This window comes from Saccopteryx bilineata, chromosome 3 (assembly GCF_036850765.1).
Source record: "Saccopteryx bilineata isolate mSacBil1 chromosome 3, mSacBil1_pri_phased_curated, whole genome shotgun sequence".
In the NCBI taxonomy this organism is placed as follows: Eukaryota; Metazoa; Chordata; class Mammalia; order Chiroptera; family Emballonuridae; genus Saccopteryx; species Saccopteryx bilineata.
This window is the reverse complement of record NC_089492.1, coordinates 307,974,943-307,993,615: the sequence shown is the minus strand read 5'-3', so window position 1 is coordinate 307,993,615 and position 18,673 is coordinate 307,974,943. Positions and strand designations below refer to the sequence as shown.

Sequence of the window (18,673 nt, the reverse complement as noted above, 5' to 3'; positions counted from 1 at the left end):
AGGTGGGGGAGGGGTCAGAGGACAGCAAGCCCACTTCCTGGTTCCCACCACCCTCCTTGGGTTCAGGGTGACTTCCATCCGCTCCTTCCCTCTGAAGTGGGGCCATGTCTTTCTGTCCCAGATGCCCCCCGGAACCTCACCATAGGCATCTCCTTCAGAAATGTCACAGGTAGGAGGAACCTAGCTTTTCTGAGGCTGAGATTCTGGGCCCCTGAGATCACCATGGGACCGAGGGGGGCATCACAGTTCCAGTGGGATCAGACCTGAGAAAGTGAGGATGAAAATCATCACCTTCCCTCCTTCATCTTGTGATGTTTGCATCTGTGTTCCACACCTCCGCCCCTGCATTTCTCTCCCCAAAGCCCTGAAGATTCTGCAGAACACCTCCTCCCTGCCCATCCTGGAGGGTGAGGCTGTGCGGCTATTCTGTGAGGCCAACAGTAACCCCCCTGCAGAACTGAGTTGGTTCCGGGGGTCCCCAGCCCTGAGCGCCACCCCCATCTCCAGCACCGCGACCCTGGAGCTGCCCCGCGTGGGGACTGCGGAAGAAGGGGAGTTCACCTGCCGGGCTCAGCACCCGCTGGGCTCCCAGACTCTCTCTCTCAGCCTCTCTGTGGTCTGTGAGTGTGGGGACACCTGGGGGCAGGTCACCTGGGACCTGGGAGGGCAGAGGCACCACTGACCCTGCTCCTCCTTCCCCACTGACCCCCTGCAGCTGCTGGGCCCCTCCTGCTCCTGGGAGGACCAGGGTCTGCACTGCAGCTGCTCCTCCCGAGCCCAGCTGGCCCCTCCCTGAGTTGACGGCTGGGGGCGGGGCTGCTGGAGGGGAACCCCAGCAATGCCTCCTGTACGGTCACCTCCCGCTCAGCGGGGCCCTGGGCCAACAGCTCCCTGAGCCTCAGCCGGGAGCTCAGTGCCGGCCTCAGACTCAGCTGCGAGGCCAGCAATGTCCACGGGGCCCAGAGCGCCGCTGTCCTGCTGCTGCCAGGTCAGGGGCTCTAGTGGGGGACAGGCTTAGGGAGAGAGCAGTGGGTCACAGAGAAGATGGAGCTGGGTGGTGATTGCTAGGACAGGGCCTTCCATCTCCTGTCTGAGCAGAACCTACAGTGGGTTCTGCAAGGAGGTGGGGAGACAGGAGACTGAGTCCTGTGGTGGGTGGTCTCACGCCCTCTCCTCTGCAGGGAAGTCCGTGTCCAGGGCGGGAGTGGTTCCTGCGGCTCTTGGAGGTGCTGGTGTCATGGCCCTCCTGACCCTGTGCTTGTGTCTCCTGTTCCTTTACATGTAAGTCTGTGTCCCGGGGATACAGGGAACTGGGTTATAAGGGAGAATAGAGAGAGGTCAATAACCCCACAAAAACAGAGCAGAGTACATCCAGAGGAGACTTCTGATGGGGAGGAGAACGCAAAGAGGTAACAGCTTGTGTGAGGTAAAATTCTCACATATTTAAAGTGTACAGGTCAATGACTTTTAATTTAGTCAGAGTTGGGAACCTGTTATCACAATCAATATTAAAACTGTTTTATTTAACCAAAATGATTTTAAAAAAAGCAGAAAGAAACTTTACATCCTCAAATATCACCCTCCCCCCATCCCTGCCCCAGCCCAGTCACTACTGACCGATGTCCTGTCTCAGGACCTGCCCATTCTGCACAGTTCATGTGAATGGACTCATTCAGTACATGGTCCTTTGTGACTGACTTCTTTCACATAGCATGGTATTGTCAAGGTTCTTGTGTCAGTACTTTCTTATCTCCAAATAATATTCCATGGCATGGATGGGGCATATTTACTTGTGCATTTATTTATTGATGGACATTTGGGTTGTTTCTCTTCCCTGTTTATCATGAATACTGTAGTGATCTCTCTTGTACAAGTTTCAGCATGTAAGAGGGCCTTTCATGATGAAAATTCAGTCTTGGTCACCCGGGAAATGTAGTACTCACTTGCATGTCTGGAGTCTGGTCCCAGGGTCTGGGTGCCTCAGTCATCGTGTCAGGGAGTGGGGGCCCCTGCCCACCTGTGCCTGAGCCACTCTGGCTGCTGACTTCTTCATTTAGAGTGAGAGCCTGCAGGAAACCAGCAGCTGGAAGACCCCAGGTCAGAGATGGTGAGGACCCTGTGGTGGGAACAGCCACCTGGGTGAGTGGTGGGGGTGTCATCTCATGCAGTGTGGGGGGCTGGGCATGTCCGCTCAATGAGTCCAGACTGAGCTCCTCATCATCTCCCCAAACTCACCCCTCAGTGGTCAGCCGGACAGACAGATGGAAGCTGAGTTCCCCTCCTTCCCCTCCATCTCCCGGAGCCCATGGTCAGCCTCCTGCCCACCCTGCTGACCATTGAGCCCACCTCCCTCTGCTGAGTACAGGCTGCCAGAACCATCTCCCCAAAACTATTACTTTCTACCTACTCTGGGAATATTACATCCTCTCTCCTCACCTCAGTTTCCCTATCTGTAAATGGGGGTATTAAGAGTATCATTCATACTGTTTATGAAGAAGAAATGTGTGTGATCAGTAAACCTTCAATATGGTCTCATCAATTGTAATGTTACAAAATTTTAAATAAGTAAGTGAATTAGTGAGTTCATAAGAATTGGTGTGGAATAAAGGGATAAATAAAAGAGATTCATCAGCCTGATTGTTGGTGGCTCAGTGGTTAGAGCATCAACCTAGGATGCTGAAGTCACACGTTTGTAATCCCAAGGTTGCCAGCTTGAGCTCAAGCTCACCTGCTTGAATGAAGGGTCATTGGTTTGAGGCTGGGATTAGTGATATAATCCCAAGGTTATTGGCTTGAGCACAGTGATCTCTGGCGTGAAGGTTAAGGTCACTGGGTTGAAGGTCAAGGTCACTTGCTTGAGCCCAAGGTTGCTGGCTTGAGCAAGGGGTCAATGGCTCAGCTGGAGCCCTCCAGTCAAGGCACGTATGAGAAACAATGAACAACTAAGGTGCCTCAACTACGAGTTGATGCTTCTTATCTCTCTCCCTTTCTGTCTCTGTATCTCTCTCTAGCTTAAATTTAAAAAAAAAAAAGTTTTATCAGCCCTACTTCCCCACAGGACCATGTTTGCCTTATTCTCTGACTCCCTTCTCTCCCATTCACTCAGGGTTTCAAGCAAAAGCCTGGGCCACACAGGCCCCCAGACCAAGTGGCACTTGCTGGGGATGCGCCTCCATCAGGGGAGAAGCAGGAGCTCCAGGGCACCAGCCTCAGCTTTCATGAGATAAGGCCACGGGAGCCTCAGGACCAGGAGGCCACCAGCTCCCCTGAGTACTCAGAGATCAAGAAGACAAGCAAGTGAGGACCCGCTCAGAGCTCGGTCCTGGCCGCAGGCATCACGGCCTCTCGGGGGAAGAAGTCAGGAGTAACTGATGCAGCAGGAGGAGACCTTGTGACAATATCAACATTAACTCCTGTGTGAGCGTCCCCAGGCAGGGCAGAGAAGACAGCTGAGGGGATGACAGTGACTTGTCTCACATGCAGGCTTCAGTGCTCCCTAAGGCATTGTCATGAGGTGATTTACTTCATTTCCGCCCCTCAGTTTCCCTTTCTGTACAGCAGAGCCCATGCATGCCATTCAAAGGTGGCTGTGAGCATGAAATAATAAATCAACACAGAAGTCAACCAACAGAGTGCCCGATCCAGGCGTGTGCTCAGGGCTTGCTGGTCTCTCTTCTCTTGAACAGAAAGGTCCTGCTGGCAAGTTCTCCTGAACCTCAGGGTGACCAGCCATAGAGGACAGGGTGCAACATGTTGGTGTCATTTGTCATCTCAGAGTTCTTCAAAGCCTCCCCAGGGGAAGACCAGCCTCTCTCCCTGGTGGTCAATTTATGATAAGTATCTTATCTTCTCTCTGGGGTCATGTCGACTCACTTTACCTGTCCGTTCTTCCAACACCTACTGACTGCCAGTTCCTTCCCTGTCCCATTTACGGGGCCCCCACAGGGGTCTTTCCAACTGCCTGCCTACTGCAAGCAAAAGCTGACTGGGTATTTTATCCCCAGTGTTTTATCCCAAATTAGAAAGAAGCAAGAAGGAAGCCCTTTTTGCAGGAGATAGTGTGGGAGGTAAAGGAATGGCTGTTAGGACCATAGAGCTCTGTTGTAATCATGGAGTATTTCCCGTAGGGCTTTCACACTACACAGGGTATGAGAGCACCTCCTATAGGCCCTCTCGATTCCTGTCTGGGTTAAGGTCTCCCTGGTAAATTTGATCAAGCCAGATAGCTTACCCCGACTGTCTCCTACACAAGCCCCTTCCTGACTCCCTGACCTTGGACCATATATTATAGACATTTCCCCCTGGCGTTTTTCTACTCACTCAGATTCGTGGGTTTTCTCTTGTGCTGCAGTGAATGTTCTTGTACAATTATCGTTACGCCCCACCCCACCTCATCAAGGGCCCCTCATCACCCTGCCGGGTACTCCTGAGTGGAAACACACGCCATTCCCTTTCACCTTGCTGGAGTCTTGACATTCCTCTCTGACACGCTTGGGTAGACACCCTGCTCACTCTCTTTGAGACCCCTCATTCTAGAGCCACTCTGCACAGATACACACCTGTCTCTGCCACACCTGGTGACTTTTATGGTCTGTGGATCAGAGGAGGAAGAGAAAGAAAAAAAAATGAAAGAAAGGAATGAGCAGAGAAGGGAAGAAAAGGAGAAGAGTGGATTCTGGATACGACTGAATGGCTACATCTGACTGAGTGTGGGGTGTGAGAGAAGGCGGGAGACAGAATGACTGAGCAGTTGGAAAATGGGTTAAGGTCTCCTGAGATGGAGAAAGCTGTGGGAAGAGCAGGGAGCAGAAATCTAGGGGAAAGTTGGGACACAGGAGTTAGAGACCCACTTTAGATACCAACGCAGGCAATTAAATTCAGGAATGGGGAGCCCTGGGCAGAGATTGAGGATGAAGTTATACATGTGGGAGTTATCAATATGGGCTATCACGTAAGACCTTTGGGCTGGAAGAGGTTGCTTTGGGGATGAGGTAAAGACGGCACAGATAAGTGGTCCAAGGACTGAGTCCCGGGGTTGATGTAGTGTTTGACAATGAAACACTTAACTTGTTTTTGTTTATATGTGATCTGATAGATAGGAAGGTAAATAGAATTCTAGGTTAAGAAAATAAATCTTATATAAAATTATTTTTGTTGCAAAAGATACCTGAATTTTACAAGTGGCTTTTTTTTTTTTTGTGGGGAGCTGTAGGGAAGTGATATACATAGTCTCCTTTGATTTACCTAAATAAAGATTTATTTTAAAAAAAGGTTTATGAAGGATGTGAAGAAAAAGGAACCCTCCTGCACTACTGGTGGGAATGCAGACTGGTGCAGCGTCTGTGGAAAACAGTATGGAGATTTTTCAAAAAATTAAAAATCTAACTGCCTTTTGAACCAGCTATTCCACTTTTAGGAATATACCCTAAGAACACCATAGCACTGTTCCAAAAGGAGAAATGCACCCCCATGTTTATGACAGCATTGTTCACAATAGCAAAGATCTGGAAACAGCCCAAGTGTCTGTCAGTGGACAAGTAGATTAAAACGATTTGGTACGGCCTGACCAAGCAGTGGCGCAGTGGATAGAGCGTTGGACTGGGATGCAGAGGACCCGGGTTCGAGACCCCAAGGTCACCAGCTTGAGTGTGGGCTCATCTGGTTTGAGGAAAAGCCCACTAGCTTGGACCCAAGGTCGCTGGCTCCAGCAAGGGGTTGCTTAGTCTGCTGAAGGCCCGCGGTCAAGGCACATATGAGAAAGCAATCAATGAACAACTAAGGTGTTGCAATGCGCAATGAAAAACTAATGATTGATGCTTCTCATCTCTCTCTGTCCCTGTCTATCCCTCTCTCTGACTCACTCTATGTCTCTGTAAAAGAAAAAAAAATCAATAAATAAAAATTAAAAAAAAAAAACTTTGGTACATATATACTATGGAATACTACTCAGCCATAAAAAATGGTGACACCAGATCATTTACAACAACATGGATGGGCCCTGATAATATTATACTGAGTGAAAGAAGTAAATCAGAAAAAACTAATAACTATATGATTCCATACATAGATGGGACATAAAAATGAGACTTAGAGACATGGACAAGAGTGTGGTGGTGGAGGGGAGGGGGGAGAAGAAAGGAGAGGGAAGGGAGTGAGGTGAGGGGAGGGGCACAAAGAAAACCAGATAGAAGGTGATGGAGGACAGTTTGACTTTGGGTGATGGGTATGCAACATAATCAAATGTCAAAATAACCTGGAGATGTTTTCTCTGAACATATGTACCCTGATTTATCAATGTCACCTCATTAAAATTAATAAAAAAAAATTTATGAGGACTTCTGGTCAAAACAGAGGATTATATAGATGCTGTGCTTACCTTCTCCCATGACCACACCAAAATTACAACTAAATTATGGAACAACCATCATTATAAAAGTAATTGTAACATTTCTATGTTTCCACTCCTAGGTAATATCCTTTTGGCCCTGGAGTGTGTGTGTGTGTGTGTGTAATATATATACTATATATATAATAATGTATATATGTATATATAGTATGCATGTATGTATATATATAATTAATTTATTTAACTTACTGGATATTTCTATTGCTAGTAATTTACTTGGAATTTTTGCATCAACATTCATTTGGAAGCTTTATCTATAGTTTCCATTTTTGCATTATCACATTAGGTTTTATATTATGTGCTGCTGGCTCTATGCAGATAATGTGAAGATTTTTAATTCAATCTTTAGCTTACATTGAATCAGAATTTCCCATTTGTTAGTAGTTTAAAATAATGTCATATAATTCTGTCAGTTTAGTTTATAGTTATTCAGCTAATTAACATGATCATTCCATCTTCAGAATGGTTTTATAATTTATGTGTTCCTGAAAAGTCATCGATTCATATGAAGCTTTCCAGTTATGAGCCAGGAACAGAACCAAGGATCCATAAACAATTCGTTTCCTCCAGAGCTGCCCCCTTCCCTCACCACTGTCACCTCTGGTTCTTTCCCCTGCAGCCCGGGGATTGTCCCGGCCATGGACTCTATGCCACTGGGTTTTACTTTCTGTGTGCCAAGTATTGTGTTGTATGCTTCTAAGTACTTTTTATTTTTACTTGTCATTATTTTCTCTTTAATTATTTCTCCTAGACTTTCTTTTATAATTTTTATTTTTTAAATCTTTTTTTTTTTTTTTTTTTTTAGAGAAGAGAGAGAGAGAGAGAGACAAAGAGAGAGAGAAGGGGAGAGGAGCTGGAAACATCAACTCCCATATGTGCCTTGACCCGGTAAGCCCAGGTTTCTGAACTGCTGACCTCATCGTTCCAGGTCAACGCTTTATCCACTGCGCCACCACAGGTCAGGCCTCTCCTAGACTTTCGAGTTTTGTTTTCATTCTGTTGTCTAATCATTGCTTCTATCTAAAAAGAAAGTTTTTTTAATTTCCTTATAAATGGGAAGTTGCTACAGTTTAGAGTCTTTTTTGTTTCATAAGGTTAATCGGTTAAAATACTCCTTATAGTTTTTCCCATGCTATTTTCTTTTCCTACTTTATTGTCTGTCCAAATTGTGTTGGAGGAGAGCTGGATCCTTGGGCATCTGAATGGTGGATCCATGATTTACCTGTCGAGTGTGCTGAGGACACTTTGTCCAGTAGAGGGCGCACGTGGACTATGCCTTCCTGCCTGGGGCCAAGAAAGATGAACTGCTGAGAAATGTTGAGTAAACCTCCTGCTGGAGGGATCTTTGGCCTCAGCTCGGGGGAGGCCATTGCACTCTGCCAGAGAAGGCGGCAATTAACCGGGCAGCTCTGCTCAGCCCCAGCTGCTTCTGTTAGGCAGAAATGCCAGATGCTAACATTTTTCAAAAAAAGTTAGGTATTCAGAATATTATTGTGGGGTATCTCCATATGCGAAACTGTGACCAAGAATTTACAAATGTTTTCAAAACCTGTATGTAAACTAAATACAAATTAGGATAAAAAAACATTTATGCAAGAGACACTGGATTCACTGGACTTCTGTATCCTGGGCTTCCGGTCATACTGAAGAGTGCAATACTGAACACTTTTCCCCTAAGGTTAGAGGAAGGATGAGGTGGTTACTCCCACTACTTATTTTCAAACATTTTAATAAAACTTCTAGAAGGAACAATGAGGTACAAAAATGAGTATGGGGCAAAGTGATTGAAAAAAGAGAAGGAAAACATTATTGTTTCCAATGACAAGGTAGAGTCCATAGAAAATTCCCTGTACCCTAAAAGCAAACTATTGGAACTGATATGTGAATTTAGCAGAATTGCTGCATCCAAAAACAAAAGTTTTTATATCTATGTTAGCAACATCAGTAAAAAGTTTGGGGACCCCTGCTAGAGAAATGCAAATTAAAACCACAAGGAGATATCACCTCACACCAGTCAGAATGACGCTTGTCAACAAAACAACACAGAATAAGTGCTAGCGAGGATGTGGAGAAAAGGGAACCCTCCCGCACTGCTGGTGGGAATGCAGACTGGTACAGCCTCTGTGGAAAACAGTATGGAGATTCCTCCAAAAATTAAAAATTGAACTGATTTTTGACCCAGCTATCCCACTTTTAGGAATATACTCTAAGAACATCATAGACCTGCTCCAAAAGGAGAAATGCACCCCCATGTTCATGGCAGCATTGCTCACAATAGCGAAGATCTGGAAACAGCCCAAGGGTCTGTCAGTGGACGAGTACATTAAAAAACTTTGGTACATACATACTATGGAATACTACTCAGCCATAAGAAATTATTATATCGGATCATTTACAATAACATGGATGACCTTGATAACATTATACGGAGTGAAATAAGTAAATCAGAAAACACTAAGAACTATATGAATCCACGCATAGATGGGACATAAAAATGAGACTCAGAGACATGGACAAGAATGTGATGGTAACGGGGGTGAAGGGGTTAGGGGGAATTGGAGTGGCACAAAGAAAACCAGATAAAAGGTGATGGAAGACAATTTGACTTTGGGTGATGGGTATGCAACATAATCAAATGTCAAAATAATCTGGAGATGTTTTTTCTGAACATATGTACCCTGATTTATCAATATCACTGCATTAAAATTAATAAAAATAAGATTAAAAAATAAAATAAAATAAAGCAGAGCACAGAGAGTTCTCATAAATCATTCCTGTAGTTGTTCTGTCTGTCTAGCTTTGTTTAGTTGCGTCTCTAGGCATGCTTTGAATTTTTTCTTTTTTTATTGAAAGCCAGACACAATGCATGGAGGGGTAGGAACTGAGGTCCATAGTACCTTTAGTGTAGGGTTTTATGTTGATGTGCCTAGGAGCTGGGCTGTTTCATGTTTTCTGTAGCTGTGGGTTCTGTACTTCAAATTGCTCTCCTGTCTTCTCTCAGCTGTAATCCACTGTAATTTTACCGGAGCCTTGCAGGTGTGGCTAGGGGACATATTTTATACTCTTATGTATTAGATTTCTAGGGTTGCTATAGCAACCAAATGAGTACAAACTCACTGGCTTAAACAAGAGAAATGTATTTATATCTAGAATTCAGAAATACAAAATCAGTTCCACGAGGCTAAAGTGAAGACGTCAGAGGGGCCGGTTCCTCTGGAGCCTCTGCGAGGAGAATCTGTTCCTGTATCTTTTCCAGCTTCTCGTGGTCTCCTGTATTCCTTGGCTTGTGGCCCCTTCCTGCATCTTTAAAGTGTATCACTCCCATCTCTGCTTCCATCATCACTTTGTGTTCTAGTCTGTAGTCAAATCGACGTCTGCCTGTGATGATATTTAGAGACCACCCAGATTATTCAGGATAATCTTTCCATCTCAAAGTTTTAAACTTAATAACACCTGCAAAATTTCCTTTGCCATATAAGGTCACATTTACAGTTTTGGACATTAAGACCTGGGTTCACTAATCAGCCCACCACATTTTATGATTAAATCCAGGTGGGTAGTAGACTTATTGGGAGGGATCACTTAGTAAATTAGAAAAATGTCTAACCTCTATGTCATATACCTAAACTACTACAGTATTAAATTAAAAGAAAATATGATTATATTCAAATAGAATCACAATATATAATTTAAATATATTTAGAATATAATTATATTCTATTGTCTATTATAAAATATAATTATAATACAATGCAAATTGAAAAGAAAATATTTTTGGTTGTAGGGTGAATGCCTGACATTAAACTTTTGATAGCCAAGGCACTCATATCCGGAGACATCCGTCCTGAATAAACATCACAGGCTTGGAGGCACAGCACCTAGCATAGCAGCCAGATGGGGAACCAAACCGCTGCCACCCATGAAGGTCCCTTTGTTAGGAAGCGCGGGTAACCTAGAGAACTGACCAGCTGAGTGGGGCTGCTTCTCCATCCCCACACCCTGGTTTCCTCTCTGTGCTTTAAATTAGCCCATAGAGAGTGAGCCTGTGAGACCCCACACCGCACCCTTGGACTCCAATTAGGGCAGAGCCCCAGGGTCTTGCTCCCTCCTCCTCTCTCTGCCTGCGACCTGCACCTCACCTGTGAGCCCTTTCCAGGACCTGTGACTAATAAATCCTGTTCTTCACAATTCCCTGATGGTTTTTGCTGAAGTGCATCCTGCAATCGTTATAAGAACAACATTGACTCTGTTGGGGGACTGTCTTTGGATCCGGCTACAAGTGACACGGGCTGGGTGGGTTCCCAGGGATTCCTAGCCCATAGCATCACTGCTGAGGCTGGGACCCCCAGCGCAGCGGGCTGTGTCTCTGGGCTGTGGCCTTCACACGTGACCCTCAGCTTCCCTCCGCCCTCTGAGGTGAGGTGGAAAAGCTAGGCTGTGCGGGACGTAGAGACACAGACAGGAGGGGCCTCTGGTTCACTCTCTCCCTGGAGAGTCAGCTTAGGTTATGCAAAATGTTCTGACGTATTTCACTTATTTTACTCTTCACTCTCTTTGTTAGGGCCACCAGGGGCACTTCCCCGTGCAAACCTAGCGGGGTTCCGGGAGGTAAAACCCCCACAGAAGGGCGGGAACTCCAAATACTGAGACCCACAAAAGTGTCTCACTCTGGTGTTAATCCAACACAACCTCCCCCTAATTGTCACCAAGTGTCCCTACCCATCTATGACTCTAGCAGCTCTGCCCTAGGTGGAAAGATCTCAGCGGCAAGTTTCTGCACATGACAGACGCTCTAGGCTTTGGGATGGTGGCTGGCTCTGTGATCTTAGTTCTTTGGTGGATTTAAGAAGTCATTAACCCCCAGTTGATCAGCTTTTCCTTGTTCTAGGAATGAGAGTGATACTCCAAGCTACTTGCATGTCAGAGCTGAAATCAGAGTCACCTTATACTTTTTTTCTTTCTTTCTTTCTGTTGTACATTTTTGTTTGTTTGCTCCTCTTCACTTTGGGAACACGTGTAGCTTAATGTCAGAAATATGTTTAAAATGCTAAGTTTACAATGTCCAGCAGGGGGCGGTGCTGCTCTTTGTTTTCTTTCCGTTTCTCAGGTGAGCCTTGTTTATTAAGACCTGTTAGCGAGGGGCACCCTGAAGTTGCAGGATTTTTGTTTGGTACGTTCGTTCCGGGGTCCCCCAAATGAAATCTCTGCATGCACAAGGCAGTTACAGTAAAGGAGTGAGGTAGTCGAGTGTCAGGAAAACAGCTGGCACGTGTTCTGAGAAATGGTGCTGGGATGGGGCGTTCATGGGAGAAGAGGATCTCGCGTGGTGGAGAGCCGCCTGAGAGCAGAGCCCGCAGGAGTCCGCGGAGAAGCTGTGAGAGGTTCTGAAATACACCGGCTTCAGGCACTGAGGGGCCCAGAGCTCGGTCAGAGCCACCGGAACCCTTTCTCTGTACTTGTTAATCCCGTAGCTGTGCTGTGCTCTGCGGGCTCTGTGCTCAGGCGCTGCCCCCGAGGGCTGGGCTCTGGGGCTGTCCTGTCTGGGGCTGTCCTGTCGCGGGGTCTCCCTTCCTTAGGGGTGTGATGGGGAAACTTCCTCCTCTGCTCAGTCAGGGTCCTCCTGTCTACACAGGATGCTGATGCAACTTCCTTCTGTGATAAGGAACCAAGAAACTGCAAAACTCTTAATATTAGTATTTTAAAAAAGAACCCAAGAAGAAAGGGTTACAGGGGCAAAAGTCAGTTAGTCATAGTTATAGTTCAACTATTTTCTAAAATTCTCTGGAAGGGCGGACGCCACTTGCTAGAAAGGGCAAAGAAGATAAAACCTATCTTAAAAGCCTTTAGGAGGCAATGCTTACATACCTTAATTCCCAGGCTAATCCTAACCTCCCTCCGTTCCTGAACTCATGAGAGTGACATATGCCTTTAGACAAAGGGATCACGAGCCCACTCCCTTTGCTTGAAAAATCTGTATTCTGTAACATATTATATGCTTTCTAATAATCATCCTTCTGAAATTCTTTATATGTGCAAAACTTGTAAAGTAAGCAAGCGGGGACTAGCTCTTTAGGTTGCCTAATAAGGTAGTCCCAACACTCTTAGCAAAGGTAATTTCATTTAGATTCTCTCCTTATCCTAAGCTAAACATTTCATTTCCCACTATTGTGGCAACAGGGATGGGTGGGAGACCCTAGAAGATTTGGGAATGTCTTTGTCCGGTATGTGAAACATTTATCACTACTGTGTTATCTTGTGGTCTTGATGTGGGAACTTTTTCTCCTTTTAATAGATTCTATAGATAAATGTTGTAAGCTTATTAGTAAATGACTGTTGTACCATGCTCCCTCTCCTTTTTCCCCCAACCAGCATGTGATTTTGTCTCTACAAAACCAGCATCAGGCCTATGATCTGGGCTGCACGGTTTGGGTTAGCTATACCCCGTGTGTGTCTCCGGCTTAATAATAAAGCTCCTCCTGATATTTCTCCTATAAATTATCTTGGTGTTTCTATGTAGCCCGCGGGTTACACTGCTTTATAACATTTGAAGGCTCCTCCGGGATTCCGGTGTTCCGTGTCACCAGGTTGAGACACCGGGACCGGGTGGCCTCTCCAGAGGTTGCCTGACCACGCGGACCTCTAGGAGAGGCGCCCCTGAGATGTTCCAGGGCTCCAGTTATCCTGTATCTCAGACAGCTTCTCGGCAGACACCCCCGTCCCCAGGATTCTGGAAAATCGAGGAGTAAAGATTGACCTCCAGAGGTAAGGAAAATGAAGTAAATCTTTTTGCTTTGCTGGATTTTGAGTTGTATAGGATTAATCAGTTTGAAACTATGGCGGCGGAGAATAGGACACGATCAAAACTCACGCAATAGGCTCTCCAGGGCCAAGACGTTGGCAGAGAGTTGAGTCCTGCCTCGGGCTTCCTGGGACACATTTGTTTGCGCTCTCAGGGAAAGCAACTAGTGGGGAAGAAACTAAGTCCTGCCTCGGGCGTCCTGGGAAACCTTTCTGCTGTCTGTTCATGTAAGATCTCATTCTTTGCTTTTATTGTTTCTGTCTGAAAACCCCTGAGTAATTAGTGAGAATAAGGATCTCTGGTGCAATTTCAATTAGAAATTTCTGGCTTAAAACCAGAGGGCAGAAGTGAAGGGAAATTCGTAAACTCCATATGGTTTAGTGGCCGTCCGCCGGAAGCTGAGGGAAACCTCTTCCATCTCCCAGCCCGACCTAGTCAGGGAGTATACTGACCGGCCTGTACTACGGACAGTGAATATCTCAAGGTGGGCTCAGCAGATGGTTGTCACTTCTGAAAGACAAGTCTGAGGAAACCGTTCTAAAGCCCACAAATTATAAAACTAGCAAAATAGCAAAGCAAAATTCATAGAAGTATTAAAAATTCTCTAGAGCCTGCACCTGAGTTTACGTGGTCAGTGAGCACCTGAGAGGGTCCTGACGAGGTAACCCATTCCTTGTCCGTTGAATTGCGCCTAAAAGTCAAGAGTGAACGTCAATGATAAATTGTCTGTGCTGTCGATTCTCTTTGTTTCTCCAAGAAACTTCTTGCAACATTTCTTGGTATGGGCCTCTTTCCCCGGACCCACTAAATCTCTTTCCTTGGATCCAAGACCTCTGGCTTCAGGGCACTCCGTCTGACTTCTCACCAGAAGAAATTGTCCTTTTCAGCTGGCTCCTGACTCTGCTCTTGTGTGATGAGTGACACCTTTATAGTTAAATGTCCTTTATTCTGGGTGCTAGTTCTTATCTGTCTTCTCTTTCTTGCCTTTTATTAGTGTGCTGATTCCAGCATTCTCCCGGATGGTTTCAATTTTGCAGATTGGTGCCCAAGACATTAAATATGGGAGGAGGGCCCAGTACACAAAAGACTCCCTTAGGTTGTCTCCGAAGGCACTTTCAAGAAGCCTATGAAGACAACCGTGGGTACGAAAGTAAATGGTCAGAAGGAAGACTTCGCACACTGTGAATCAGAATGGCCCATCTTCGGGGATGGCTGGCTGGGACCAAGTCTTTTAATCCCCGGGTGGTCAGGGCAGTCTGGAATATTGTGACCAGGTATCCAGGCTACCTTGTCCAGTTCCCCTACATTGATCAATAGCTAAATTTAACAATGCGCCTGCCACAATGGCTAAAAGCATACTCAATACAGAGAGGGTGCCACGTCTTCCTAGTCAAGCCAGATTTAACTCTAGAAAAAAAGGGGATAAAAAAGAAAGCCCCAAGACCCCCTGTCCTTACAGAGACTCCTGAGGACACTGAGCTGCCACCCCCCTGTAATTCCCAAGTTACAGCCCCTGAGCCTAGGCAGCAGCTACAGGAGAGGCTATAACTTCCACTGCTACATCCCCTCCCAACACCCGGAGTGGATCGAAGCATGGGCAGGGAAGGGATCCTACCTTGCCACTCAGGGAAGCCCTTCTTCGGGAACTGCCCCCGACCCTGAGGAACAGCCCTTCCCTGTGTATGTCCCATTCTCCAGTGATCTGTGTACTTGGAAAGGCCAAAATCCTTCATTCTCGGAGAAGCCTCAGGCTCTAATAGGACTCAGAAAAACTGTCCTACAAACTCATAGACCTATCTGGGAGGACTGCCAGCAACTTTTAAGAACTCTCTTCACTTCGGAAGAGAGGGACAGAATTAGGCAGGAGGGTAAAAAGGCCGCCCTAGGGCCAGGAGGGGGATCGCTGGAGGAAAATAGGGACCACATAGAGGCAGCTTCCTGTCCACTAGACCTCAGCGGGGTCACAATTCCCAGGAAGGAAAAGCCTCGTTGGACACTTTTCACCGGTATCTCTTATTGGGACTAAGAGCTGCAGCCTGAAAACCCACCAACCTCTCGAAGGTTTTTGAAATTACCCAAGATCCGCAGGAACCCCTGCTGCATTTTTTGAACGCCTTTGCGAAGTGTAACGGGTGTATACCCCCATAGACCCGGATGCTACCGAAAACAGTGTGGCTATTAATTTGGCTTTTGAGACACAGTCAGTGCCAGATATTGAAAAGAAACTTCAAAAGCTAGAAGGGTTTGAGGGCATGAGTAAGTCCCAGTTAATTTCAATAGCTCAGAAAGTTTTTACTAATCGGGAGAAAATTGAGGGAAAGCAGGATAAAAGGACAGCTACAGTAGCAGTAGCGGCACTCCAAGAGGCAAACTCTTTTAAGGAAAAGGGGCCCCCAAGGGAGCGGAAAAAGAACGACTGGAAGAAAGAAATTCAAGAAGAAGGACTAGGACTCTGCTAGGAAAGACTCAGTGTGCATTCTGTACAAGGAGGACGGGCATTGGAAAAATAAATGTCCCAAATTACAAGCAGCAGTCAAGGCAAGTTCACAGGTCCTGAACCTTGAGGACTGATGGGGCCAAGGCTCCTTTTCACTGCATCTCCAGGAGCCTGTGGTAACAGCAGTAATAGGGGGAAACACATTCGCTCTTAACTAAGTCTCTTGGACCCATCAACACTCACTAAATACTAATACAAGGGGCCACTGGAAAAACTGCCTATTATACCTGGACCACCCAGTGGACAGTCAATCTAGGGCAAGGAACAGTTACCCATTCGTTCTTGCTCATGCCAGAATGCCCTTACACCCAGATAGAGTGGGACGTGTTACAAAACCTCTAGGCCACAATCTCCTTTAAGGGAGAACCTTAACTATAGGAGCCAATAAGGAAACTCTGGACTCTCGGTTACAGCTACTCCTAACCTGTCCTCTCTCTGAGGAATCTCTTCTACAGGAATCAGCTAAACTGGGAGATGCCAAAGCCCATCTCTTCTATGGCAGCTTCAAGAGAGTTTTCCAGAATGTGGGTTGAAACCAACTATCCTGGACAAGCAGCCCATCAGCCACCTGTGGTCATACAGTTGCTATGCACCACAACTCCAGTGGTGGTAAGACAGTAATACCCAATGAGTTGAGAAGCTAAGGAGGGAATAGCTGTCCACATATGGCGTCTCTGGGAAGCGGGAATCTTGGTGCCCTGCCAATCCCAATGGAACACTCCCTTATTACCGGTCCTAGAGCCCAGAACAAAAGACTGCTGACTGGTTCAGGACCTTTGGGAAGTTAACAAATGGGTGGAGACCATACACCCTGCAGTCCCTAACCCATACACCTTGCTTAGCCTTCTGCATCCTGAGCGTCGTGTCTATGCAGTCTTAGACCTTAATGATGCCTTCTTCAGTATCCTGCTAGCCCCTTAAAGCCAGCCCGTTTTGGCCTTTGAGTGGATAGTCCCAGCAGGTGAATTCTCTGGCCAACTGACATGGACTAGACTGCCCCAAGGCTTCAAAACCTCTCCTACTATCTTTGATGAAGCCCTGAGTGCTGACCTGGTAGCCATCTGCAGGAACACCAAGACTGTACCCTATTCCAGTACGTAGATGACCTACTACTGGTGGCATCCACGGAGGAGCGCTGCCTCGAGGCAACTCGAGACCTCCTAGCCTCACTACAAGTATTAGGTACCTACTGTCAGCCAAAAAGACTCACTTCTGCTTTCCAGAGGTTACTTATTTAGGCTACCAGGTTAAGGAAGGACAAAGAACTCTGTCCTATGAACACATCAGGGACATACTCTGCGTCCCCACTCCACCAACTAAAAGGCAAGTAAGGGAATTCCTTGGGGCTGTAGGATATTGTAGACTATGGATTCTAGGTTTTGCTGAACTAGCAAAGCCTCTCTATGCCTGCATGGGCGGGTCACAACCCCCAAACTGGACTGAGATGGAGCACAAAGCCTTTGAGGACATAAGAGGGCTCTAGCATCAGCCCTCCCCACCCCCCACTCCCCCCACTCTTGCCCTATCTGACATCTCTAAGCCCTTCCAGATTTTTTTTTAAGTTTTATTGTTTTTTGCCAGGTATTATTTAATATTTTTCATGAATATTTTATTTTATTTATTTATTTTAAAGATTTTATTTATTCATTTTAGGGGAAGAGAAAGAGAGAGAGAGAGAGAGAGAGAGAAAGGAGGAGGAGGAAGAGGTGGAGGAGGAGGAGAGGAGCAGGAAGCATCAACTTCCATATGTGCCTTGACCCGGCATGCCCAGGGTTTCAAAGCGGCAACCTCAGCATTTCCATGTCAACACTTTATCCACTGCACCACCACAGGTCAGTCCAGTCCTTCCAGATTTTAACTCAGCCCTTAGGACCTTGGAAACCACAGGTTACATACCTGGCCAAACGACTAGAGCCCATAGGGCCAGATGGCCTGCCTGCCTGAGGGCCATAGCTGCTACCGCAATCCTGGTTAAGGCGGCTGACAAGCTCACATTAGGTCAAGAGCTAACTCTAACAGCACCACAGGCAGTGGGAGTGCTCCTAAGGGGAACTCCAGAGAGATACATGTCTAACCTCCGACATCCCAGTAACCCAGTTCCAAGCTTTACTGCTAGGCCAGCCCAGGATAAGGTTTCAGAAAACAGCTGCCATCAACCCCACAAGCCTACTCCCAGATGACGACTCAACCACCCTGTTACATGACTGCACAGAGGAAATCAACGTCATACAGACTGCCCGACCAGACGTAAAGGACTCTGAGCTGCCTGAGGCCAAGGAGGTACTGTACACAGACCAGAGCACCACATACAGGACGGCATCACGAATGCAGGGGCTGCAATAGTGACCCTGGATCAGGTCATCTGGTCGCAGGCACTGAGCTGGGGAACTTCATCACAAAAGGCAGAACTCATAGCTCTGATCCAGGCCCTCAGATGAGGGAAAGGAAAGCAGTTTCCATTTATACCGACAGTAGGTGTGCCTTTGCCATGGCACACGTACACAGTGCCATCTATAAAGAGAGAGGGCTACTTACCTCGGCTGGGAAGGATGTCAAATATAAGGAAGAAATGTTAGCATTGTTAGAAGCTATCCAACTCCCCTCAGCCATAGTAATTATTCACTGTGAAGGGCGCCAAAAAGGAAATTCTAGAAAAGCCTGAGGAAACCGAGCAGTGGACCTAGAGGCCGGGCAGTAGCCATAAATCCAGTGGGGCCTCTCTAAGTTTTAGTGACTTTACTTTGCCTGAGTTGCCCAACACCCTTCACTACTCTCAGGAAGAAATTACTTTAGCGGAAGAGAAAAAGGATACCGAAAATGCCCATGGCTGGTGGGTCCTACAAGATGAAAGAATCTTGATTCCAGAGACATTAGGGCAGACAGCAGCCCTCCAGATACATCAAGTGTCCCAGCTCGGAATGTCCAAAATGACTAAACTGCTCTAATCCAGGTATTTCATACTGCACCTGGA

At 46.5% G+C, this 18,673-nt stretch overlaps 2 protein-coding genes across 2 annotated transcripts in view; both read left to right on the top strand.

Moving 5' to 3' along the window:
- The window catches only part of LOC136332101 (sialic acid-binding Ig-like lectin 5), a 192,424-nt gene that overhangs the window by 1,136 nt on the left and 172,615 nt on the right, over window positions 1–18,673 (top strand). Inside the window, exons 4-8 of the mRNA XM_066271376.1 lie at window positions 122–169; window positions 363–620; window positions 1,182–1,281; window positions 2,058–2,139; window positions 3,107–3,566. Coding sequence (XP_066127473.1) covers window positions 122–169; window positions 363–620; window positions 1,182–1,281; window positions 2,058–2,139; window positions 3,107–3,301 — 683 coding nt within the window. The 3' untranslated portion in view covers window positions 3,302–3,566. Of the gene's footprint in view, window positions 1–121; window positions 170–362; window positions 621–1,181; window positions 1,282–2,057; window positions 2,140–3,106 lie in introns of the transcript that reaches the window.
- The window catches only part of LOC136332103 (sialic acid-binding Ig-like lectin 14), a 74,850-nt gene that overhangs the window by 34,050 nt on the left and 22,127 nt on the right, over window positions 1–18,673 (top strand). The gene's annotated exons all lie outside the window — the stretch shown is intronic.